This window comes from Cnephaeus nilssonii (assembly GCF_951640355.1).
Source record: "Cnephaeus nilssonii genome assembly, chromosome: 14".
In the NCBI taxonomy this organism is placed as follows: domain Eukaryota; kingdom Metazoa; phylum Chordata; class Mammalia; order Chiroptera; family Vespertilionidae; genus Cnephaeus; species Cnephaeus nilssonii.
Window position 1 is genome coordinate 47,008,660 of NC_137085.1, and position 27,593 is coordinate 47,036,252.

Consider the following 27,593-nt stretch of genomic DNA (forward strand, 5'->3'; position numbering starts at 1 on the left):
AATCTATATTGTCCCATAACAGGAAGTCAAAAGAAAGTGCCTAAACTGCTATGCAAATCCCGCCCCCTTAAAAAAAAAAACAAAAAAAACCCCAAACAAATAAAACCCTATATATTTAAAATTTTAGCAAAGCTAAACGAGTTAGAAGTAGCTGCTTCTGGGGAGGGCCAGGCAGGGGTGAAGAGTAGGGCAGCAGAAGGATTGCAGCTTTTATTATATACTTTACTAGAGGCCCGGTGCACAAAATTTGTGCACGGGGGTGGAGGGGTGGTCCCCTCAGCCTAGCCTGCACCCTCTCCAATCCGGGACCCCTAGGGGGATGTCCGACTGCCGGTTTAGGGATCAGGCCTAAACCGGCAGTCAGACATCCATCTCACAATCCAGGACCGCTGACTCCTAACTGCTCACCTGCCTGCCTGCCTGCCTAATCACCCCTAACAGCCTCTGCCTGCCTGCCTGATCGCCCCTAACTGCACACCCCCCCCCCCCACTAGCCTTATCACCCCTAACTGCCTCTGCCTGCTAGCCTGATCGTCCCTAACTGCCCCCGCTGCTGGCCTGGTTACCCCTCCCTGTCCCTTCCCCTCCCCCCGCCAGCCTGGTCGCCCCACACAGCCTGCTGTTCGATCGTTTGTTCGCCCCTCACTGCCCCCCCCCCACCGCCAGTCTGGTCACCCCACGCAGCCTGCTGTTCAGTCATTGTGTGACGGCATCCCGGACAATTTGCATATTCCTCTATTATTAGTATAGATAGTGCTCTAACTTTTAACATTCTGTATTTCACTTTATTTTTTTAGTCTCATAGATAGAAAATAGTAGGGTTCCCCCACTTTCTGAATGGGCTTTTTATATGGAAAACACAAACTCACAATGTATTAGTCAAACAAAAGCAAGCTCTGATGTTGCCTTTCCCCCCATTCACCTCCTTGACCCATCCCATTCCCCCAGTTGTCCCACCTCCACCCTTACACTGGGCTGGTGGCAGGGGTCTGGGTAGTGGGGGTTAAGGGGATTCATGCCAAAGAGAAGTACAAATGGGTCAGCTCTTTTGCTTTGGGTGGAGTTCAATGTTCCAGGCAGGAGAAGGTGGCAGGTAAAGTCCTGGGACACTGTTGTCTTGTCAGGAAAGGCCCAGCAATTCTCCAGCAAGTGTAGTTACAGTGACAGACCCTAGTGGGCATCATGTTACAGCAGGCTACTTGGAGAAAGCATCAAGGCTTGATATGTAAGGTAGTCAGGGAGGGCTCTGTGAGCATGAATGATCTACCAAACCTTCCAAGCTTTGTTGCTAAATACCAAGTGCAGTTATATAATTTAAACATCCCAACTGAATGTAATTAAAACTTCTGCACTGTTAACAAATTAGCATCTACTTCCTAACTCAAACCCTATAGATTTCAACTACTTTAGGGACAGTCCCAAAGAAGAAAATTTCATCAAAGGAAACTATTTATAGGGAAAGCCCAGATCCAAAGAGAGACAGATTTCCCCAGTGACCTTGACCTTAACAACGCTACCCATTGTGATCCCCTAACTCACCTAACACATTCTCCCTATTAGCCCTAATTTCCTCGAGTAGCTTTCAAACAAAATCTAATGTGGAACGCAATTCATAAGGCAGCTAGGAATGTGGCTGCCCTGGATGCAGGGTACGCTTCCCTCCCTGCATCCATCAAAGCCCTAAGGTGAACAGTTCCTGAAGTTCAGTTCACAACCATTAAGTCCCACCTCACTGCCGTCAAAACTCCCTTTAGCTCTTCTTTTCTACATCCTGCTTTCCTCTGAGGCCCTCTCAAGTCCCACCCCCTCCATGGAGCCTTCTCAGGCTGCTGCTCACAAAGGATGTCTTCCCCTGAAGCAACTCATGCAACCACTTTATATGTGTTTGGCTGGTCCCACTGCATCTGACCATTAAACCTTTTACATCACTACCTCACACTGCGATTAACTTACTACTCAAGATGATAAAGAAGGTGGCTGGAATTCTTTTGTAAAAGGGCATTTTTAGAAAACATTTTATAAATAAAGTCTTATACAAAGAAGAAGCACATACACCAAGTACACAAATTACCAGTGTGGTGGACCCCTAGCCCTTCTCTCCACTCTGGGAAAACAGATCAGACGAGAAACAATGATTCCATCTTGTTAATTGTTTCCATCTACACAGACAGTTTTTCAAGCAGCATTTCTACTCCTTTGCTGGTGCTTTTGTTTTTCTGCAATGTGGGGATCAGGCTTTTCAGTCCAGCTTTGACTTTGCTTGCAACTTCTTGATCAGAACTCTGGAGAAGGCTGAAGAGAGAAGATGAAAACTAAATTTCATAGAAATCTCTAAATCGTCTGCCAGTGCTACCTGCAGTCACAGTAAACAAAATTTACTGACTTGTGAGACAAGTCTTGTAACTATAAACACATTTTTCCATCAGATAAATGATAGGGCTAGTAGCCTATGTTCTAAAACCACATAAATAAAAATCATTTCATAGTCACTCAAGGAAAACTAGGAGCAACTCTGTTCCATATAGAATTGGTCCTGCTTTCACTTTGACTATCTTAGTTCTAACACCCTGCCTTAAAATTATTTTACGACATGTATTCTATCTCCCCTTCTCCACCGGAACTCAAAAGCAGAAACCTGGTGTTTTTCTCCATGGCACCACGTGTACAGAACAGATGGCCAAGAATGCTCACTGAGCCTCTGAATTCACATGAATGAACAGGTGCACGGAGAAAGGTAGGGCCGTGAAAGGGAAGCAGTTAGGCCTCCTTTCTGAACTCTGCAGCTAAAACATTTAGTGAAGGGGTGAAGAGCTTTACCTTAGCACTTAACTGTCTACCTCTGAAACCTGCCTCTGCCACTCAATAACCATATAGCCAAGAGCAATGCTATTTAAATTCTCTAACACTCTTGACCTGTAAAGTGGGATCAACAACAGAATCACCTGCTTCCTCACAGAGTTGTTTTTGGGGCTCAAATGATCTTGTATGGAAAGCACCTAGCCAGAGCCTGGCACTCAGTAAGCATCCCATCAGTGTGAGCCACTGAGCAAAATCACATCAGCTCTGCTTCCGGAGACCTTGCTGGAGTGACCCATCACCAGGGAACGGGGCCCCAGAGGCGGGCTACACGCAGGCCCTTCTCTTTACATAGGGGTTGGGACTCAGGCAGCACACCAGGGCTGAATTTCCTGTTTTCCCCCCACTTCTGCAGGACATGTACATGTGAACTTCTTAAACATATGCTTGGCATTGTTTAAAGTGCCTGGTCCCTGTAACTTTCATCATGTTGAGAAAGAGGAGGATAAGCTAGCAGCCCCAAGCAGCATTCTCTCTGGTGGGATACAAGCAACAAGTACTGCTTGCCACCTATGAAACTGAAAAGTAAAGTGCCCTTTTAATAGATCTGTGACTTACTAGGCAATTTCATTTTAAATACCTTGGCCAAGCACATAGTCACATAATGCACAGTGATAAAAGTTTATATTTATTGAGCATGTGTATTGGACATAATGCTAAGTATTTTATATGTATCATCTTATTTAATTTTTTCATAACAACACAGAACTACTACTTATTAAATTTTACAACCAAGAGAATTAAGACTCAGAAGCTGAATAAAGTGCTGAAGGCCACAGAGTGAGCTGGGACTGGAACCCAGGCAGTTTGTCTAGAGCTCATGCCTTTATGTGCTAGACAACTCTGCTTCCCTGGGTTAGTTTTCAGACTGCACACAAGGCCGATTTTCTTTTTCACCCAGAATGCTTTTTCACTTAATGTAAAAAAGATTTAGAAAAAAAGAAAATTGCAAGGGTTTGAAGTAAACTATAAGCAAGCAGATCATTTTACCAAACAAGTTAAGCACATGACAATATTCTAAGAACCAAACAAAAATGATTACTGTATTAATAAATTATTAGGTTATCTATGGTTCCACTTCCCTTCGGAACCCCAAATACTTCATGTGCTCCTGCTCCAATTCTAAGCAGTGTTCCATAAGAACCTATAACATCCCCCATATGTTTGCAATCCACCCAAGGGCAGCTCAGATTGATGAGCGATCTCTATAAATTAATTTTATGGCACTGCTGAAATTTCCAGTTAATTAAGTATAATGAAAGAAAGTGTGAGTAGATGGTAACCTTTCAAATGCCTGATAAATTTATATTAAAAAAGTGAATGTTTTAGCTCATAGATTCTAGGTGTTAAACATCAATTGAAAAATTAATTTTAATGGGAAAAGAACAAAATGATATGTGTAACCCATGTTTGTAGATACTGATATACCTGAAAAACAAGAAATGTTCATACGGAATGTGTATGTTTGTAAGTATATTATATAATTAAATTATATATTGAACAAACACATAACTTTTACCGACATTACAGATGAAATTACATAGCATTTGCATGTGAAATACTAAGGGAAATTCAAACTAAGATTGGTATGTTTTCCAAACCTCAGTAATACAGCAAGGAAAATCAACAGTGATTGCTTTAAAACAATCTACAAACCTACTTTAAATGAATGTTCTTAATAGACAGTTTCATCTGGGAATAGAATATACAAATTTTCGATGACCTGTAAATTATAAACTTAACATACGGTGTCTAGAGAACAATATGTAAGTTAAGCATATGCCTCAATTCACAAATCATCAGTTTTCTATCCATTTTAATTAGAAATAAACAATACACATGCAGACTTCAGAAGCAAATGCTTTTTAAATAGTTGAAAACAATGAATGAAAATTACATGTAAATCCAGTCACAATTTAAAAAAATAACTGTCAACGTTTTCATAAGGACAAGACTAATTCATTAAAAAGTATATACAGTCCTGGCTGGTGTGGCTCAGTTAGTTGAGCACCAACCCATGCATCTAGAGGGCACCATTCAACTCCAAGTTAGGGCACATGCCTGGGTTCGGGCTCGATCCCCAGTAGGAGTCATACAGAAGGCAGCCAACATAAGTTTTCTTCTCTCATCACTGTTTCACTCTCAATTTCCCTTCCTCTCTCTCTAAAAATATCAATGAAAACATGTTTCTTTTTAAAAAAAGAATACATATACATTTTGGTCAAAACCATAAATGTGATGTGACAATTAAATGATTCCTTTGAGTGTTATAATTCTATGATCCCTGACATCCAAAAGAGGTCAGATGAAAAAAAACTGGAAGGACTGATGGAAAGAGTTCCATCTGCTTTCTACTATTTGCTATACTTGTATAGATCATGAGTGACTGAAGTAATACCGGACTATGGGGAACAAATGGTGGAACGGAGAAATAAATGTGAGAAGTCTTTTGCATGAACAAGCATTCAGGATGGGGAACCTGCACAGAGAAAGGCACACATTACACATACCTAGAAAGAATAATGGCACCTCGATTTACACCAGCCCACGACTTCAAGTTCTTCATACCGACATGCTCTACAAGTGTTTTTGCAAAACAACCTGTAAAATATACTGAAACTTAGTGGACATCATATACCAAGATTTAAACCCCCAATCTTCCTCTCTACTGCCCTTAAATCTGTGAGTATGTTTTAATAAAAAAGCTAATAAAAAGAGTTCTCTCCCAAACTCCCGTAAGACTAAAAATTCCTGTTCAGGTTTGTAATGCATTTTTTGTAAAGCCATTTCTTTCTAATCTGATTCAAATCCTAAGCTATGTTAGCAGTAATAACTCAAGAGAAAAGCTCATTTGGTCATGTTTGTGCTTCTTTGGTCTACTGAATGACTAAACCCTGACCTGAAAGGTATTCAGGAAGTAAATGTTTGACGGCAGCACCTACGCAACACATGGAATCAATGTGTTCTACTTTTGAATCTTGGCGGGCCTTTATGTCTCACTTAACCAAGAGAGTATGATAAAAGTGATGCTAAACAATTCTGAGGCTAAATCATGAAAGAATCACCCACCTACTTTGTTCTTTTAAAACCAAACCCTACCATGCTGTAAGGAAGCCCAAGCAGTAGCCTAGGGAGAGGAACTGAGGTTGTTGGCCTCAGCCATCGCCAGCCACTGTGAAAGTAGACTCCAACCCCTAGCTGAGCAGCACTCTGCACAGAGGAAAAACAAGCTCCACCAAACCCTGATCAAATGATTATTTTTTGAAAACTACTGTTTTGAGGTAACTTATTATACAGCAACAGATAACCAAGACAGCTAGCCACACACATGTGGTGCTACATGAAAATGACAAACACTTCAGGCATGTGACAGGACTGTCAGTGCATTTTGATTAAGGGGAATAAAACTACTAGAAAATTCCTGGGCTTTGAAAAAGATGATTCAGTACATTGTTTTTTCTTCAAAATATAAGAAGCTTTTCTCTTCTACAAAAAATTTAGTGAAAAATAGCTCCAAGTCTATTCTCAAAGGTAGAGTGAGAAGTGACAGCTCTGCTATATTGACTGCCTTACTAACCATTAGAACTGCAACTTGCCCAAAGACATATGTTCATAACCTGTCAGTTTTTTTCAAATACAGTAATAGAAAGCCCAAACTACTCAAGTGGGGAAGTCTCTTTAGTGGCTACAATACCAGAGGGAATTGAATTTACTAAGAGAAGGTCTGGTCAAAGACAGGACTGAGAGGGGAATGGTATGCAACTTTTCAATTAGGTAAGAGATGCTGTCTTCCTCGAGAGCAGAGTTTACAGAACAGCCATGAGGTTTATGAAGAACCGATAAATACAAAGCACTGGCTTGCTCTTTGGTCATATGTATTTCAATGCCAAATAGGCACTAGTTCAAAATTCTCTGATAAGGATAATTTTCTTCTGCATATCCCTTCCTCAAAACTAGAGATAAATACCATGCCTTTCAATTGGAGTAATGATACTCACAAATCTCCCCTCACCACCACCCTCACCCCCAATGCACTGCTCTCACTATCCTCAAGAAATAGAATGGTGTTTTAGAAAGCTAGCCAAGCCATCAGAATTCTGAAGTAGCAGAGAAAAGAGGAGTAAGAGTGGGGAGGGAAGGAAAGAGAAAAAAAATTAAACAATTCTAGGACACAAATTTCTAGCATTTACTAAAGCAATACTTGCAATCACCAAATCATTTCTTACTCACACGACACTATTTCTGAACACTCAAGAAACTCATTTGAACTTGCATGGCTGACATCAAGTTCAGGGATGCCAAGAATTACTGAAATCTCACTTAGGCTACAACCCAAAGGTCAAGTTTAACAACCTACCTTCTCTTCCGTTTTCTTTCATCTTTTTATCTTGCTCTATTAACCACTTCAGAACAAGGTGTCCTGCAGGATGTTCTGCAATGTGAAGCTAGGAGAGATCAAGAATACATTAATTTACAAGCTGTTTTCATCCATGCCTTGGCCTACAATCCATTCTACATCACCATCCTATATAATAAAGAGGTAATATGCAAATTGACCCTCACACCCTCACACAAGATGGCTGCCCCCATGTGGTCAAAGATGGCCAGCAGGGGAGGGCAGTTGGGGGCAACCAGGCCTGCAGGGGAGGGAAGGCAGTTGGGGGGGACCGGGCCAGCAGGGGAGGGCAGTTGGTGGTTACTGGGCCTGCAGGGGAGGGCAGTTGGGGGCAATTGGGCTGGCAGGGGAGCAGTTAGGTGTCGATCAGGCTGGCAGGCAGATGAGCGGTTGGGAGCCAGCAGTCCCGGATTGTGAGAGGGATGTCTGACTGCTGGTTTAGGCCCGATTCCACAGGGATCGGGCCTAAACTGGCAGTCGGACATCCCCTGAAGGGTCCCAGATTCGAGAGGGTGCAGGCTGGGCTGAGGGACACCCCCCCCCCCCACCCCCAGTGCACGAATTTCGGGGCCTCTAGTCTAAATATATAAAAGCCTAAGTGACTGATCGACCGGTCAACCAGTAGCTATGACACACACTGACCACCAGGGGGCAGACGCTCGATGCAGGAGCTGCCCCCTGGTGGTCAGTGCACTCCCACAGCAGGAGCGCTGCTTGGCTGAACAACAGGCGCCAGGTGCCCGGCTCATGGCTGGCAAGCCTACTGAACAGTGGCGGCAGCAGGTGCAGTGTGGCTGAGATGAACGGGAGCGGCACGGTGTCAGGCCTGGGCTCAGGCTCCTCCCCAGCTGCCTGCCACAGCCCAATCCCCTCAGGCCATGCTGAGAGACCGGTGCATGAACACGTGCACAGGGCCTCTAGGGTACAGATAAGGACACAGCCATGTTGAAAGTTCCATAAGGCTTAAGAGATCTTTATCTAGAATAACCATTATACCTGGAGGTCTATTCTAATCCCCAGACTAAAATGAAGACAGTTGTTCAAGACAACACAGCCACACTGAGAACTAGGTTAGGCTGGGCTTCATGAATCCCGGCTTTAAAAGCACCCCCAAAAAGTTCATCTTGAGATCAAACTCACCACTTTTCAGACTGCAATATGCAGTTCTGAGGTACAAACACACCTATGGACAGAACCCTTAGCAGAAACATTGAAACCTAATGCTGAATGTTGACATACAGGCATTTCTGATTCTGGCCAAGAAGGCATCTTTTTAGCTCAATCTTACTCCTTTTTCAAGGCCATATCATTGTTCCCACAGTACTTAGGATCTCTCCTTTTGAAGCACGGGAAACAAGGGGCCCAATTTCTTTAAAATGAAACTTTCACGATGCATGCTCCCTATTTGCTAATATGATCAGCTTTATGAGAGTAGGGGCCAGGGCTTCTCTAAGATCCACAGGCTCCCATATACATCTATCTGTTTGTCAGGAACTCAGCACCTAGTGCAGGACAAGGGTCCTGCATTATCTGGCTTCTGCCTTCCTCTCCTCTTTGCTAAGCGATTTCCAACCCCTCGAGCCTTCTGTTCTTACACAAGTTGAGCTCCTTCCTTTCTTCTGGCTGCTGCACATGCTCTTCCCTCTGCCTAGAATCTTCTTTCTACCATTCTTCACTGAGCTACTAATCCTTTGGGTCTCAGTTTAGCTTTCACTGCCCCAGGGAAGCCTTCTTGGGATAGGATGACTCCCACTTACAATACCATAGAACCTGTAGTTTTCTTTCACAGTGCTTATTTCAATGTGAAATGATTTTTTTGAAGTGCTTATTTTTTATTTAAATATTATGTTCATGTTCACCAAAATGGTAAGCTTCTGGGGAAGAGAGGCAGCATTGACTCAAATAAATATAGGCAGAGCCTATCAGAAACAGCAAAGACTTTTTACTAAGAGGGAGTTAGGGGAGATGTCACAGAGGATTCTAGGGACCCTGAAGGGTGAGAAAGCTTTCTGCATGGAAAGCATAGAACCACAGGGATATGGGCAACACTCGAGACTGAGGGAAGAAGCAAGGACAAATGCAAAGAGGTTCAAAAGTCCAGAACAAATTCAAAACAGAATTAAGAGCATAGAATACACTGGGAAGACAGCTTGGGGCCAATCATGGACAACGGAGAGACTTATTTTTACTCATGGAGTCACAACAAGGCAGTGTTGCAACAGCACTGGTTTGATTTCCGTTTTCAAATGCACTGCTGATATGCAGTGAGACAGTTATCACAGAAATCCTCCTTGCAGCTTTCCTGCCTAAGTGCACATACCTCTCCATCCTTGCCACCAGGATGCAGTTCTGCTACTGCCAAGCTGGCAACGGCATTCATGGCAGGTTGAGCATCTCCAATGGCAGCTCCCAGAATGCAAGGCACCAACACACAGGCAGACTTATCTAGCACCATTTCTTGGGCATGACCTTGCAGGTAGCTTAACAAAGCTGGGGAGATGGATTCTAAGAGCTCTCGGCGCCGGATCTCTGTATCTTTTTTACTGTTGGAATGGGTTGAATGAGTAGTAAGGTGAGATAAATGGCAAAGGAAATATGGTGATTGTATTTTCACAAAAACCTCTAAACAATCTGTGGCACACGCTACTGTAATTGTATCTTTCTGTTATGCATGTACATAAGTGATTTGAGAGTGGGATATATCTTTCATGTTTGTGTCCCTAGGATGTGACTAGCACCTGGCACAGAACCAGCACTCAACAAGTGAAGCTTGCCTTATGTAATAAAAAAACAAACCCAAACCAATCCAAAAACCAAACGACAACCAAGTATCTTCTAAGACAACCCATGTTTACACTATTTTATGAACTCTACTCTCTAGAATACTCAATTATGTGGTACCAGTGGCTTTAAAAATAAAACAAAACAAATCACACACCTAAGTACAAGGGCTCATAGGCATTCTTCTGGCAGAACACTTTTATTTTATTTTCAAGATAAAAAAAGAGTACAGGTTTAAAAATGGAATTCTCTTTTGGAGTTTTGGAGAGAGAAGGAGCATGAGAAGGGGCCTGCATGCAGGAGTAGATTTCTGGACGCAGGCACTACTGCAATTAATACATCAGAGGACAAAGGGCACAAGTCGTCTACCGTTCTTACCTGTGTGCATTTCCATCTCCTTTCTGCAGAACTTCAATGATTTCTCGTACTGTATGTGCAGGATCTCGGGGGCTTAGTAGGTACAACAGGACCTTCCTTCCATATTTGTCATTTAATATGTTAGACAAGGAACTAATAATTTCCTGTAAAATTACAGAAACAAAAGAAAGTGTATCTGTATGCTCAAAGGATGCTTGGAATATGAACGGCAAAGAAGGATATATACTTAACTATTTCCCCCAACAAACTTAATGGAAAATGTGCAGCTAGCTGTAAAATCGTCTCATTAAAGCACCAGAGATTTACACTCAGAACACAGAACAGATTCTCTGCTGTGACTAGCATTACTGAAAAATCCAAGGAGATTTAAAAACACTTAAAGCAGTTATCTTCAGTCACTATATAACCGATATGTCTTAGGCCACCATTACCAGAGCAGATCAGTTAATTTGCAGCTGCACTTAAGTATAGCATCAGCATTGATGAAGAACATTCTTATTAGAATTTCCCATTGAGATGTATGTGGAGGGAGATAAAGAAACTGTTAAATAGGACAAGTGGATAAAGGCTTTTAAAGTTAGGTTGCTCATTCATAGCAAATGAAGGCTACTTAAGCATCGCACGGGAAAGAAAGAGGGGGGAGGGAAACATGCAGAAAGACTCCACAGAGCAGTTACAAGTAACTACACTCTATGAACAGTAACCTTTTCTAGTTATATGAATTTAAGGAACAATGGCAATGGCATCACTACCTCAACTAAGCTCCTGTGTAAATTTGCTGTTTCCCAAGACAGAAAATTCACTGTTTAAAAATCCCTTTAAACTTAATAGAGAATGCACAACAGAAAAATCATCAGCTATTTCCCCTTCTAACATTCCTATTTCATGCCACAAGCCTAATAGATACTCAAAGCCATGTAGGTTTTAGCACCAGATAGTCTCCAGAACTGGCTGGGGCCATAGTAAGAATTAGGTCCAATCATGCAGGTTTATAGATGAGGGACCCAGAAAGAGGAGAGGTAACTTTGCCACAGAAGGTAGAGTATCAGTGGCAGGACTCTGACAAATTCTGGTCCCTGATTCTAACTCTGGTCTCTTTCAAAGAAAACAGAAGCTCTCTATTAAGGAAATGAATTCTCTATGAGATGATATACTCAGATCTGCTACATACTCTTAAGTGCCTATTTAGTACAATGAGATCAGTAATTTTAGTGCAAGAAACCAATCTAAAAATTAAGTCAGTCATCACCTCTCCCAAGAAGACATAAAAATGGCCAATAGATATTTGAAAAGATGCTCAACTTCACTAGTTATTAGGGAAATGCAAATCAAAACAATGAGATACCAACTCATACCTGTCAGAATGGCTACTATCAACAAATAAGTAACATGTGTTGGACAGATTGTGGAGAAAAGGAACCCTCATTCACTGCTGGTGAGAATGTAACATGGAACAGCCACTATGGAAAACAGTATGGCGGTTCATTAAAAAATAGACTAGTTACCATATGACCCAGCAATCCCTCTTCTGGGTATCTACCTGAAAAGTTTGAAAATATTTATTCATAAAGATATATGCCCTATGTTCATTGTAGCATTATTCACGGTGGCCAAAATATGGAAACAATCAAGGTGTCCTTCGATAGATGACTGGATAAAGATGTGGTACATATATACAATGAAATACTACTCAGCATTAAGAAAAGATGAAATACTGCCATTTGTGACACCATGGATGGATTGTGAGAATATCATGCTAGCGAAGTAGGTCAGATGGAAAAAGTAAAAAAAATCATATGCTTTCACTCATTTGTGGACATAAAACTGAAAGTGACAAATGAACAAATGAGTAAAAATTCATAGACACAGACATTAATATGGTGGTTACCAGAAGGAAAGGGAGTGAGGGGATGGAAAAGAGTAAAAGGGGTCAAACATATGGTGACAAAAGGAGATTTGACTTTGGGGGTGAACATACAATGCAATATACAGAAGATGTATTACAGAATTGTACACTTGAAACCTATATAATTTTATTAGTCCATGTCACACCAATAAATTTAATTAAAAATAAAATAATCTTAAAAAGAAAAAAATTAAGTTATCAACTATGGGATCATGATACAGCAAAGTTCATGACCCCAAGGTTGATGTCACAAACCCAATTTCCAGACACATTTTCTCTTTTTAAAGTCTCAAACATCCCTCATTTCCTGCACAAAAGTATACTGTGCTTCCTATAATTAATAAGAGCAGCTAAACACTTAAGTGCTCACTAAGAACCAGACCCTATCTGAGAGCGCTATGTCCATCATCTTAAACACTCTTCACAGCATGATGACAAAGGTACTATAGCTTACTTTCATTTTACATGTAAGAAGCCCAAGGTTTAACAAGTAAGGTGACTTAAAGTAGATAAGTAAAGGTCACACATCCAGGACATGATCGCCTCTTTCCAGGACTCTAAACCCCACTCTGCTCTTCTATTTTTGAAGAAGTTGAAGGTCATGTATCAAGATTTCCCTATACAACATAAAGGTTTCCAGAGAACAGGTGCAATAGACCTAACCACCTCAAAAAGAATAGAAATTTCAACCATTCAAGGAAAATGAACTTAAAATTTCAATAAAAAGGGCAAGACAAAACAAAATTGTACATTTCACAGAAGAGGGAGCTCTTTTGTAATTTTAAGGTAAACATGAGCCAAAGTGGATTCAACATATGCATTAAAAAAAAAAAAAAATCCTCACCCGAGGACATGCTTTTATTGATTTTAGAGAGAGGAAGGAAGAGAGAAACATCAATTGGTTGTCTCCCACACACCCTGACTGGGGTTCAAACTCACAACCTGGGTTTATGCTCTGACCAGGAATGAAACCTTCAACCATTCAGTGCCCAGGAAGACACTCCGACCAACTGAACCACACAGGTCAGGGCTCAACATATGCATTTTGGATAATGAAGCACTTAGTGCCACAAATATGGGTTACCATTAGTATGGGTTTTCCTATTTAATGTTTAACCAACCAACTCATGAGAGGACAGATGCTTTAACTTGCTGAAAGAAGAGAGTGAGGAGAATACATAGCTTAGGCCAATTTCTGTAATCATTTAAAAACCCCACAACCTTGCTGTCCTAAAATACTACTATTGGCTATAATCCCTTTAAAACAGTTGCTTAAAAAACAAAACAAACAAACAAAAAACACACACACACAACAAAAACTCAAAATGGGTGAAGTATTCAGTGAAGAAATATAAATGGCTGCTATTATTCCTCAATATACTTACTTTCTCTGTGGGTTTCACACTTAAGGACTAGGATAATAATATACATAGACGTGGGCAGAAAAGCTTTCACCTTAACAAGAGAAACTTATTTCCATGTACAAACCCTTTACTGCCTTTCAGTTTGTAATTAAGGAATTGAGAATCTAAAGTTATGTTTGAGTGTAAAATCACTTAATTCTCCTCGATCTCACCCTCATTCCAGCTTTCCTACCACAAAAAAACATATATCTAAAAGGAAACAGTATGAGTCATATTAGAGTACTAATTCATTTCTCTTTAACCTAGTTACAAAGAGGAGAGAAATTTCTAGCGAGAACACTAATGAGTATAGTATATGTAGAAATAGGTAAGAAGAACCGGTCAACTATTGCAACTATTGATATGGTTGACTTTTTTGCTGAACTCAGTCTTTAAGCTCAAGCAGAGTAGCCTTTGGCAAATCTTTTAACCTCCTCACACATTAATTCCCTTATCTGTAAAAGGAAATGATGCACCGGCCTGACTTGTGGGCCATTACCAAGAGCAAAAGTGAAAATTCACACTGCAAACTGAAAACGGCTATAAAGTAATATATATTTTTTTATTACACAATGCAACCGGTTTTGCAGTGGTTCAGTGGGATGGACACATGACTCTATATACAAACATATGCAGCATATTTGGCAACCCAGTAATTTTGTGCTAAGTAAATGACTTAGAGAAACAAGGAGACATACAAGAATGCTCATAGAATAATTTGGAATAGCAAAAAATAGTGACTTTTTAAAATTCTAAACAATCTAAATGCCCATCTATAGAAATGGAAGAATAAACTGCAGTCTATTCATAGTAAAACACTATTTGGCATTGAAACAAATGATTTAGAACAGGGGTGGGCAAACAAAGGCCCATGGGTAACCTGCAGCCTCTTTTTGTACATTCTACAAGTTAAGAATGGTCTTTACATTTTAAAGGGTTGTTAAAGAACAAAAACAAAATAAACAGGCAGCAGAGATTATATATATCCCACAAAGCCTAAATACTATCTGGCCCTTTTAAAAAAGGCTTGCCAACTCCTGATGATGAATTCCACAAACATAGTATCAAAAGAAAAAAGAAGTTACATGAGAAAATATACACAATATTACTGACATGAAATCTGTAAACATGCAAAATAGTACTATATACATCTATGTATAGCAAAAGGATAAGGAAATGCATGTGAATAATGAACACAAAATTCATCACCATGGGTGTGGGTGGATATGCAATCAGGGACAGGTACAAATAGGGCTTGAACTTTTACTGTATTTGTCAAGTTTCACTTCTTTATCAGATAGAAGGCAGCTGAATATCCACTGTATTGTTCTTTATACCTTTCTGTATGTTTTAAAGATAATATATTTCCTTTTCAGAGAAACACTGCCGTCAAAGCAGCTGCATCATACCAACAATTCCAGGGTAAAATGGATAAAATTGTATTAAGTATGTTTATTTTGGAAAGTAAAGTAGGTGGGAAACAGTGTGTATCTTTTTTTTTTTAGAATGTTTTTTATTGATATTTTTAGAGAGAAGAAGGGAGAGGGAGAGAAGCATCGATATGAGAGACAAACATGGATCAACTGCCTCCCTTATGCACCCTGATCCACGGAACCCAAAACCTGGGCATGTGCCCCGATGGGGAAATGAACCGGCAACCTTTTGATGCATTGGACAACACTCAACCAACTGTGCCACACAGGCCAGGGCAGTGTGTGTATCCATTTAGAAAGGTGAGGGCTCAGTTGACCAGGTTGTTATTTCAACCTGGTATTTCAGGAAGTCTGGCTACCCTGAAGAGAATTCTTAGCAACACTAAGCTTTCTTTGTGTATTTTGAAAAGCAACTGCATAGTGCAACAGGTTTTCTGGTAGATGGGTGGGGAAAATGCAAGAGCAATTTGCATCACAGAATTTCATCACTAGCTACATAGTGTAATGATACACAGAAGCTATTGAGCATTTGTCAGTTAGAGGCAAGAGATCAGTAACTCAGGCCATTCTCGGAAAGCTGCCCTGAGTATGAGAAAGTCATTAGGAATGTGGGTTAAGTAGTGGTGGGAATCAATCTGATAAGCACAAGGAATTAAAACTGTTTCAACAGCAACTTTCAGTGGGCTAAATCTTTGGGGAAAATCCAGCAGACAAATTGTGGCAAATCCTGAAGGAAGTATGCTTTCTCTTGAAATCTATCTGGAACAATTATGCAAATTTTACTTGCCCTTGAAAATATTAAACAAAAGCAAACTTTGAATAGCCCAGCCTGTTTCCATTTTCATGAAACAACTTTATTCATTAAAAAAAAAAATCTATGGCCTCACATCACTGTCACTGGAATGAAAAACAATCATTATTGATTGGAGTCAAAAGGATAATAAAGTTACAAGGAACATGTCAAAAAACTCAGTTTGTGACATGAAAGTCTTGCCAAATGGTTTCTTCCCACAATCTTATCCCAAAGAAAGTCATCACAATCTTAAAACAGTCAAGGGGAAAGTTGGAAAATGACAGCAAGGGCATGAGAAACTCACACACACTGGGACCGACAGTTGGCATCTAAGAAAAATCTCCTTCCCCTCTGCTAGCTGATACATTTCCCCATACACTCAGCTCTACTGGTCTAGACAGGCTGCAGAGAGAGGCCACAGCACTGCCACATGCCAACAGGTAATGTCTCTTTCTGAACTCTGTCTGCTTCTCCCTGCAGATGGCATGAAAATAGTTTTTGTCACTGAGATTTCTCCAAGGGCCCCATCCATGGTATCAAAGAGAAACGTTTGTGTAATTTTCAGATGAATATTTCTATACAGATTATGTGGTTTTTACAGTGTACCCAAGTTTTGTCCTTGCAACCAATGCTGCAATTTCTTAACCCTACCCCTGCAACCTCTATTACATACCCAACACGACCTGCACACTAGAAATAAAGGAAGGGAAGAGTAGAGCACAGATTCAGAAGTCAATCATTGCAGAATGAAGGAAATGATTTCGGAATGCAGTTTTTACTTTGGAGCAATTCTTTCAAGAGGACAGCTCAGTTTTCTGAAGGCAAACTTAGGGTTAAATAAATTGCATTCAATTATTACCACTTTGTGGTCATTATACTAGGTTAGAAGGAATTGCTGAAATGTAAAAAGGCAGCTAGTATTTTCATTTTAGTAATAATTTTTTAATCTGACTCCACAAAAACTTTTTTCATGAAGGCTCTAGGAAGGATCACAATTGAGCTTTATTAGATTTGCTTCTCCAGCTCAATCAGGACAGATGTATTGACAAGCTGGGTAACTGTGCAGTGGTAGTTTCTCCACAGGGAGAGGGAGAAAGGTCACAGGTGTCCTCTGCCTAGATATGAGCTCCTGAATAATTGAAGAATCACTATGTCAACAAATTTCTAATCAAATCTAAGCACTGCTTTGCTAAATTGTCATTTAATATATCATATGGCCTAAAAAGTCATGTTATCCTAATTTAACCATTCTTTTACATATTTAAAACAATATTATTAATATCAAATTACTAGATTATGGCTTATACAGGAATAAAGCAAATCCCCCAAAGAGATTTAACGTCAACTAATAAATAACGAAATACCATCAAGGAGCAAATACTTCAAAGTCTTTACACATATAGATGTAAAATAACACTTAAATATCCACAAATGATATATCAATGTAACTTAAATTCAAGACCATGATAATTACTTACTGATATGATTATCTGCTTCACAAGCTTAGTATCATCAATACAATCAAACGCCGCCAGTAAAACCAAATGGGAGTATTGGCCCTGTAAGAATCGAAAGCCAGGAAAGGTTAAAAAAATGCACAGCTTCTCCCTTTTATTCCACCCATGGAGTCACTTTATAAAGGTTACCAACATGGTAACCTGCACAACGTAATACAAATAAGAGGGATAAAAGCCATTCAAAGGAATTCTTATCAGGACCTAGTTAATAATATTCTAGGTTGATTTTAAAAAAAGAAAAACAAACAGAAAAGCACATTCTTCAATATCAAATAGCCTGGACTCATTTTTTTTTTTTTTAACTAACCAGGATATAACATCTTTCAAAAATAGGTACTCTGTTAATGAATAGCTACTAAAAAGTTAAACTAAAAAAGAAATTCCATAGGTTTTAAAAAAAAACCACCCAAAAACCAAGAATATAAAACATATAACACTATTATATAAACTCAAATATAATTATACATATGCAAAGTATAAAAAATGCATGTATAAAGAAAATCCTAGAACATTATAATGTAATAGTCACCTCTGGGTTGAAGGATAAAATCTTTTCATTTTCCTTTATATATTGTCCAATTTCTTTAAAATAATTCTATATAATTAGACTAGAAATACTAAAAATAAACTAGAACATACTTATATACTGAATGAGAATAAGATAAAAATAATTGTGTTTAAAAAGTATAACAGCAAGAGATCATACAAATACACACTGTGAATTTCACAATGTTCACCTCTTGAACCGATAGAATTATTCCGGGATGCTGATATAGTTCCAAAGAGTTAAAGAACTACTTTATGAAAAAGAAGAAGAAAGTGCATTCAGAGTTTGAGGCCTATTCTTCTTGTATCCTAGATAATATGAACCTTTTTTTACTTTGAGAGGGCATTTGATTTTGATAACCCTCTTCAGAGCTGGTCTGATATGGCAAATAATAACATTTCAGTTACACAAATAACAAAGGTCTAACATCTTTACTATATAAAGACCAACAATCTACTAAAAATGGGCAAAGAAAATGAAGAGTCAGTTCACTGAAAAAGAGAAATACAAATGGCTTTAAGCATATGAAATAATGCTCATTAATTAAGGGCAATAATTAAAATAATAAAGTATCATTTTCCACCTATTCTATAGGCAGAAGTGAAAACCCTTGATAATATACTAACTTGGCAAAGGTGTGGAGAAAAGCAAGCACACTTGTATGTTGTTGTTGAGAATGCAAGGTAGTTCAACTATTTTGAAGGGCAACTGACAACATCTAAAAAACTTAAAATGCATGTACTTCCTGACCCATCAATTCTAGTTCTAGATTTATCTTATAGCCATGCTTCCACATATGCACAGAGGACATGCACTGGAGTACTATTTGAAATAACAAAAAACTAGAAACTACCTAAGTGTCCAATAATATGGACTGGTTAAATAAATTATGAAACTCATATAATGAAATATTATGAAGACATCAAAAAAGTGAGGTAGATAGATGTACATATATACCGTATTTTCCGGCGTATAAGACGACTTTTTAACCCAGGAAAATCTTCTCAAAAGTTGGGGGTCGTCTTATACGCCGGGTGTCATCTTATAGGGCGGGTATATCCCAAACTCTATATTTTAACTGGAAAAGTTGGGGGTCGTCTTATACACCCAGTCGTCTTATACGCCGGAAAATACGGTATGTTGAAATAAAACGACCCCTGAGACAAATTAAGTGAAGGAAGCAAAGTAGAGAACAATGTGCATATAGTACACAGCTTTGGTTTCTGATTTTTAAGTCTGACACACAGGAATATGCCCAAGCACAAAACATCTCTGAGTGAATACAAAAATAGCTGGTACACAGAATTTAAGTGAGAAATAGACAATGCACAATTACAGTTGGAGATTTTAAGGCTTCTTTCAGCAATTCATAGAACAATGATAAATAAACTAGTAAAGACTTTGATGATCTGAACAACACTATCAACCACTTTGATCTAATTGATATTTATAGAGTACTACACCCTATAACTCCACAAAACATATTCCTTTCAAGATACCAAGATAGACCACGTTAGGCCATAAAATAAGTATTTAGAAAAGGACTGAAATAATAGAGTATGTCAAGAAACCCCCAATATTTGGAAATGACACACTTCTAAATAATCCATAAGTCAAATCCATGGGTTCTATTAATTTAACTCCCCCCTTAGAAGGAATTCCTTGATAAAAAATACACTGCGTTGTTAATTTCTTGTTACCATCACAATGCCTTAAGGGGATTAGTTTCTTGAAAAAATTTGTTGTTATAAATAAACTATAAAGTTAAAATAATCTAATTTTATTACTTAAAAATATCTTTTACTACTAATAACTTTTAGAACTTTCTACTAACATCTTGTTTATATTTATTTCTAATTTAAAATATTCAAACTAAAATGTTATACAAAAAGACTTACTTGATGATGAATAATAAATCATAAAATATTCTCATACTCTGAAACAACCCACTAGAGAATCTTATTTCATTTTGTTACAGAAAAGTTAGCTGCCTTTTAAGTGGTTTTATACTCTCCTCCTGGTCTCCAACCCTACAGAAGACAACAGGTATGTATTCATTCACACAGCAGCAAATGTGCTTGAATTAGTATTTACTATATTAAGATGCTAGTAGTTCTCATTAGATTTTTCATAGGAAAAAGTTGTTGATATCACTACTTTTAGTTGTCCAATAAATAAGAGGCTATAAAACATAATATATAAAATAACTCAAAAAAATGTTATAGCATTTGCTACTACAAATACAGGGCGGGAAAGTAAGTTTATAGTTGTAGGTATGCAAAACATTAATGAGGTCATTAATGCCTCACAAAAACTTTGTATATCTTCTAATTCACCAGGAAAGCTGTTACACCTCCCAAGGATTCCAAAGAATTGAAAAACTTAACTAGAATTTATTCTAGGCAGCAATTTCCATACATAATTAATATGATTGAACAAATTCACTAAATAACGTAGCAAATATCAAGTCTTCGAAAAATATTTAATAAAAGTGGAAAATTTGTCACTATGCAATGTTAAAGGAGAAATCTCATTTTGTGTACGTTTAATATATAAAAATGCATGCAAATGCATAGAATAAGATTGTAATAAAATAAAGAATAAATTTCTTGGTAGTTTTCTTAATTTTTCAAATTTTCTATAATAAACATTATTTCATTTTATTAACAATTGAAGAAATATTATGATACTTACATTAGCCACCTTTTCAACATAAGTCTTCATTGTTTTCACAATCACTTTCCTGTCCTTAAAAAAGAAAAATTGTCTCAACTTTTAATTATAGATTAAAGGTATTTCATAGGTAAAATTTTGATTTAATATTAAGTTGTCATTGGAGTGGCTTTATACTATCCTCTGGTCTCCAACTATTTTCATTAATGAAAATAGTTATACAGCCAGAACAAAAAAATTTGCAACATATTAGCCCTTTCAGAGCTATTAGAATCTTACATTTGTATGTGATATCCATTCAGACATAAATATGAGCCATAAAATTATCAGTTGCAAGGCTAAATGACCTTCTTTTACAGTGAGAAATGAGAGATCCCTCTTCGAATGTCTGAACAGTCTTCAAATATATAGTCTATGGCATTCAATACATATTTGTTGAAATTAAATTTGTATTAATGTAAAAAGTGGACCAAGTACAACTGTCTTTTAAAGGCAGAATTATACTGATCAAAGAAATGAAAATCAGTTCTGTTAAACTTCTGTAGTTAATATGGACTTTCTCCTCAAAATACTTAACATCTGTATGAACAAATGTGTAACTGTTCACTATCTCCTCTCCCTGCTTCCTCTCCTATTAAGATAAATAAATATTGTATTGATTTGACTGACAGATCCCTTCCCAAATAATGACAACTCAAGATTTTCATCCAGCAGTGAAAAAAATTGGCTGTTATAAACTATAAAGTTAAAATAATCTGACTTTACTACTTAAAAATGTCTTTTACTACTACTACCTTTTAGGACGAGGCCCAAAGAAGGCCAATTCCTGTGAGGCCCTGAGGCACAACTTTGCAAAGATAAGCAGTTTATGCACAACAAGGTTAAGACCAAAGGAGACAGAAAGTCTAAGGAAAGGCAGGTCAAGCCCTTACACTTACCTTGGGCGTGCCATGCCACAGGCAGTGCATGGCCACTCTGGCACCATCGTGTGTGTGCGCCAGGTACACCACCGCTTCACGGATGGCTTCGATCATTTCCTGGGGAACAAATGCCATCAAGGCTTTAGTTTATTCTTTCTTTCTGCCTTTAAAACTAATCTGTCCACGAGGGAGCAGTTAAGCGCAGAGGATGAAAAAGATTATAGGTAGCAAACAATTTAATTCTTCATTTTGTAGACAAGCACATGCATACATACCATCTTTCTAGGAATATTCTTTTCCATCAGGAGTGGCAAATACTGCTGACAAGCAATTTCTATTAAAATACACTTCTATTTTATCAAATATATCTGTATTAAAATACACTTCTATTTTGTCAAATATATCTGTATTAAAATGTCTATTTAAAGAAGAATGCATATATACAATATATTCTAAATGATTTTTTAAGAAAAAGAAGGCTAGGAAGTGGCTATGGTAAAAAGGTAACAGAAAAGCCAGATAAAATAAATAAATAAAATGCTGTTTCCTTAAAGGGAATAGAACCAAAACACTACTTTGGGCTAAAAAGTTTCTCTTTTTTAGTTTATCACTGGATTACTTCCAAGAAATCACATTTATAATTCACCATCAAAGCACTGAACAATATTTCCCTAATAAAATTAATCTCTATATTAGACTAGGCCAACACTATCAATGACTCTTTAGTAAAAACCCAATTGTTAATTTCTTACAAGGTAGTCTGGCTTAAATTATATTTTGGAAGCTGAACATATAGATGTAAATGAGTTCTAGCAGTTGACAACTGCAGGGCCCCATTTTAGTCCATTCCTAATGAAAAAAATTTATATTAAATAAGTAAGTACAAAGTCTCCTACCAGGAGAGAGGAAGATAGGTGCCTATTTTCTTCAATAAGGAACAAGCAATTCCATCCTTAATTATCTTATAATCTTTACCCAGGATGAATCTCAACAGCACAGCTTTCAACTTATGTACCTAAACTTATGAATCTCTTCAAAACTCTCCAGCTGGAGAGCTATACATATATTCCAATTATGCTTCCCCTATCCCTAAAGGGTTTTTTTTTTGTCTCTCTTTTGAAAATGCCTCCAGGGCCAGAAAAGAGTTGCCTCATTACTTTATACTGACATGGGGTTCCCAATGATTGTTTTTGCTATTACTAAAACACATTTAACACTAAAAAGAAAGATTTTCCACCACTGAATGTGTTGAAATGATAATTTTTCAGTTCTGAAAATAGTCCTGCCTCAGTACATCTAGAACTGTGAGATACTGTACTCTGCAGGGACGGTAGAGAATTTCCCCAAAGAGAAGCAGCAGCTGCTATGGTCACCGAGCTATAAGCTCAGGTTATTCTTGGGAGATTATTTTGTAAGTTAATTTCCGGCAGGTCAAAATTCCTATGAATGTTTAGTCTGGCATATGTGTTAGGAAGTCAGTGTTATTATTTTAGTGATCCCTTATTATTAGGATGAAGACAATGAGCTCACTGTATGGTGAGGCAAGCAAAGTTCAAGGGACTAAATGATGAATTCTCATTTGTATTCCCATCACTGACTTGAAGGCCAGTGCAATTTACCTTTAGTCTCTGTTTCATTTCTATCACATGAGGTCCAATTTTTCATGGTTCATTTAGTTTTACATAATTGTCCTCCTCTAACCTTTTCCCCCTCTAATCTGTTAACACCAATATCATTTTTTTGTATCAGTACAGGTGAATTTCAAACTACTTGAATGCCGAATATACCTCTATTTGTTAGTTAATTTTTAAATTAGGTTAGCTAGAGAACACGCTAGATTATAATTAAAATATAAAAATTAAATGGAGTTGATAAAACTATGGTCAATTCTATTGCCTTCTGGTAAAAACCTAAAGGCAATTAGCAGACTTGCTTAAAGGAAGTTTACTGCATTATCTTCTCTAAATAAGTAGCTATTCAAAATTCCCAAAAGACAATGTATATCAAGGCAGTATTTTACATATTAACATGGCTCTTCTATGTTTTGGTCTAAAAACTAAAACCAAGAACTTACTGATCTTAGCTTTGGGGGCGCATAGGTAAAAAAGTCCAAGAACACTTTATGCACCAATGAGTGCTTAATCACAGCTTCCCTGGAAATAGAAAAAAGGGAAAAGAGAATACATCAGATCTGCTGCTACACTAATACAGACATAGTAACCTCAGTAGTCCTAAAATAATCAAAGCAAGTAAAATGGTTTTAGCAAATTTAATTCATCAAAAGACAGATTATGTCTTTCAGCAATATTAAGATTAAAAAAATAACTTTTAGCCCTAGCCGGTTTGGCTCAGTGGATAGAGCATCGGCCTGTGAACTGGAGGGTCCTGGGTTCAATTCCCGGTCAGGGTATATGCCTGGGTTGCGGGCTTGATCCCCAGTATGGGATGTGCAGAAGGCAGCCCATCAATGAGTCTCTCTCATCATTGATGTTTCTGTCTCTCTCTCCTTCTCCCTTCCTCTCTGATATCAATAAAAATATATTTTAAAAAATATATTATAGATTATATTTAGATTATATAATTTAAAAAATATATTATAGATTATATAATTTAGATTATAGAAATATTTTAGTACTTGCCATTTATGATCAAAACCAGGATACAGATTGCTAGTATTTAACCAGCAGATGAAGTCATTCAAAATACACTCTCTTAAATAAGAACATCTCGCCGAAACCGGTTTGGCTCAGTGGATAGAGCGTCGGCCTGAGGACTGAAAGGTCCCAGGTTCGATTCCGGTCAAGGGCATGTACCTTGGTTGCGGGCACATCCCCAGTAGGGGATGTGCAGGAGGCAGCTGATCGATGTTTCTCTCTCATCGATGTTTCTAACTCTCTATCCCTCTCTCTTCCTCTCTGTAAAAAATCAATAAAAAAATATATTAAAAAAAAAAAGAACATCTATATTTTTTACCCAACAATGGACACATGATTATAAATCTATTTTCTTTCTGTTAAGCACCCTTCACAATGCATCATAAAATGCATTTCATAAAATAATTTTAGTAAAGTTAAAACCCAAGTAGATCAAAACATTACCAGCAACTGCAACACCTAATTCCTAGTGTGACACTTGGTGAATTCAGGTATTACAGTGGAAGCTGATGATCAGGCACCAACAACTTCAAGTTCACACTGAGTGTTTAAAATAGATGGCAGAAACATATTGCTTTTAGGGACAAAGCACTTTTCTGAGTATTCTAGAAATATCAACCCATATTCATGAAACTCTATAAAATATGTACTATTATTATCCCAATTTTATAGATATGGAAATTGAGGCACAGAAAGGTTAAGTTGCCCAAGGTCACATAGTTAGTGACTGAGGAGGCACTAGGATTCACACCCAGGCCGTCTGGTCTGAGGCTACATCTTAATCCCTCCACCAGGGTCCAAATGCCAAGAAGGTCACATGCCCAATTTCTAAGTCTTACAATCCAACTGAAATAACATTATATTGGGAAAACTATCCATCATTCTAGGCAAGGGCTTTACAAAACTTACCTCCTTCAAATGCTATTTGTTAAGAAAAAAACAGTAACAGCTTTCTTACTTTTGGGCCATTGGAGTTAGAATCTGTTTCATTTCATCCATGATAAGCTCTAGCTTTTCCGGCTGTACTTCTAATACTTTGTCCAGAGTTGGGTGATCTGCTGACTGCAACAGAAGAAAAATTAAACCCCTCTAAATTTAATGACGTAGATACACTTGTAGAGTAATTCTCGATTATCTCATTCTCAGTGTGTACGCCCACCAACGTACTTAAAAGAGCCAGGCTAACCAACCAACTCAACTAGCCAACAGGTACCTGTCAAGCACCTAGCACATGCCAAATCACAAAATCAAGTAGTCAGCTGAAAATCCTTGCCAACATGTGTTTTGTACTCACCTATAGTGACAGTTACATAAGAAATAAAGCACTAAATTCAACCCAGGACTTGAACCTGACTGTTAAGAGGCAACCCAGGAATTAATCCATATCCTTGGAGGTAAGTGTGGGCATTTATGTCCCAAATCTGAAATAGATCCTTTAAATGTTCTATACCCATGCCTGGCCTTTTCCAGATTCAATCCCTGTGACTATATCCAAGGTTGGGCCTCTCTACTCCCATTCCTCTCTAGATACAACCTGGAGAAGAGTGATCCACACACATGAAGAAACACAGAAAAAGGCAGCAACAGGGAGCCCAATGCACTTTTGCCAGAGCTGGTCAGGGGGTGGTGACACAGCTTCACTTCTGTTAAGAGTCTTCTACCTCGGTCTATCTGACTGCAGAAACGGAAGTACTGAAGCATTACATGCAGCATTTGGGAGGGAGTAACAACAGTAGTTCAATTTAAAGGGGATTTAAAAATAGTGCCCGGGTGAAAGAGAAAGTATAATCACTTGCTCACTATACGGAAGACAAAATAATCCATGAGAAAAAAAAGGGTCCTTTAAGATGGTCTCCTGAAGGACCAGCCAAAGTAAAAATACAGTTTGAAAACAGGGCATCAGAAGGTAAGTAACAGCTCATAGGAAAAGCAAAAACGCTAGAAAAATGCTTTGAAGTGCTACCTTGTAAAGCTGAAATGTGTTCCCATAGAGCTCCTCTGTCAACATGTTTCTCTGCTCTAAAATGGCTTTGTCGTTGTATGCGTACTCCACGATGGCCGAGGCTTCCGCGTGTCGGAGCATCTTCCTCACGTGGCCTTTAAAACTTCTGATTATCTCCGCAATCTGCGGTTTACCCCTAAACCCGATGAGATAATGGGAAAAGGTAAGTGATACAGGAGAAGGCTGGGTGGCAACAAAACATAACTTGACACCAACATAACTCCTGAGACCAACTCATCATGGGGGAGGAGGGGTGTCTACCACAGAGAAAGGCTTATGGGAAAGAAAATCAAACTGCCTTGTATTTCTACCTCAAGCTTTTACATTACGAGGTAGCCGAAACCTGGCTCTGCTTACCCTGCAAGACCCTGGACAAGTTATTTAACCTCTCTGTGCCACAGCTTCTTCATTCATAAAACAGAAAGAATAATGTCAATGTGAGGATTAAATGAGCTAAGATGTGACCAGCTCGTAATAAGTGCTCAATAAATGTCAGTTCCCATTAAATTATTCAGCTTGAGAAAAGTAGGGAAAGAGAAAAGGAGAAGGTGAAAGTCTAAGATGCATAGAAATAGGAATAAAACATATTCTAAGGACGCTCTTTTAAAACAGGACTTATTCACAAGTAGTTATATTACATCCTAAAATCAAGCAGCTGATAATCATAGTCAGGAATAGCTGTTGAAAATTTTGTCAACAGTACTTTTTTGTTGTTGATGAACATATTTTGGCACATTATTATACTCAGAAAGAGAAATCAAGACAAATATAAATTCCACCTAATTCAAGAAATCCTCCCATCTTGAGATTTCTTCTTATTATTTTTTAAATTCTCACTTGAGGATATTTTTCCATTGATTTTTAGAGAATGGGGGAGAGAGGGAAAGACAGAGAGAAATGTGAGAGAAACACATTGATTGGTTGCCTCCTGCATGTGCCCCAGCCAAGAGCAGGGCTGGGGAGGAGCCTGCAAACGAGGTACCTGCGCTTGACTGGAATCAAACCCAGGACCTTTCGGTCCACAGGCTGACGCTCTATCCACTAATCCAAACTGGCTAGGGCCCATCTTGACATTTCTTGACCACTGGCTCTGCCTCTGCCTCTGTGTGTACTCACCTGCGCCTCCCAACCCTCTCCCCTCTAAATACTGGTAACAAATTACAAGTTAATTATCCTACTTCTCTTCTTCTAGGGTTTCAAGATATACACTAAGAATTGTGAAGGCAGTGCTATCAATTTACATTAATTTCAGTATTTGTTTTTAAGATCACACTCCCTGGAAACATTACAAGCAACTGTTGAGGGCCATTCTTATGGTCACAGACTTTCAAAAA

The 27,593-nt window shown here is 38.3% G+C and overlaps 1 protein-coding gene across 2 annotated transcripts in view; it reads right to left on the reverse strand.

The window, feature by feature from the left end:
- Positions 1-681: 681 nt before the first annotated feature.
- The window catches only part of PUM3 (pumilio RNA binding family member 3), a 38,751-nt gene continuing 11,839 nt past the window's right edge, over positions 682-27,593 (reverse strand). For both annotated transcript variants that reach the window (XM_079791133.1, XM_079791134.1), the window contains exons 8-18: positions 26,221-26,395; positions 25,216-25,319; positions 23,678-23,756; positions 21,622-21,720; positions 20,705-20,758; positions 17,425-17,505; positions 10,412-10,554; positions 9,573-9,795; positions 7,214-7,301; positions 5,367-5,457; positions 682-2,292 (exon numbers count right to left, since the gene is read on the reverse strand). In XM_079791133.1, coding sequence (XP_079647259.1) covers positions 2,160-2,292; positions 5,367-5,457; positions 7,214-7,301; positions 9,573-9,795; positions 10,412-10,554; positions 17,425-17,505; positions 20,705-20,758; positions 21,622-21,720; positions 23,678-23,756; positions 25,216-25,319; positions 26,221-26,395 — 1,270 coding nt within the window. In that variant the 3' untranslated portion in view covers positions 682-2,159. The remainder of the gene's footprint in view (positions 2,293-5,366; positions 5,458-7,213; positions 7,302-9,572; positions 9,796-10,411; positions 10,555-17,424; positions 17,506-20,704; positions 20,759-21,621; positions 21,721-23,677; positions 23,757-25,215; positions 25,320-26,220; positions 26,396-27,593) is intronic.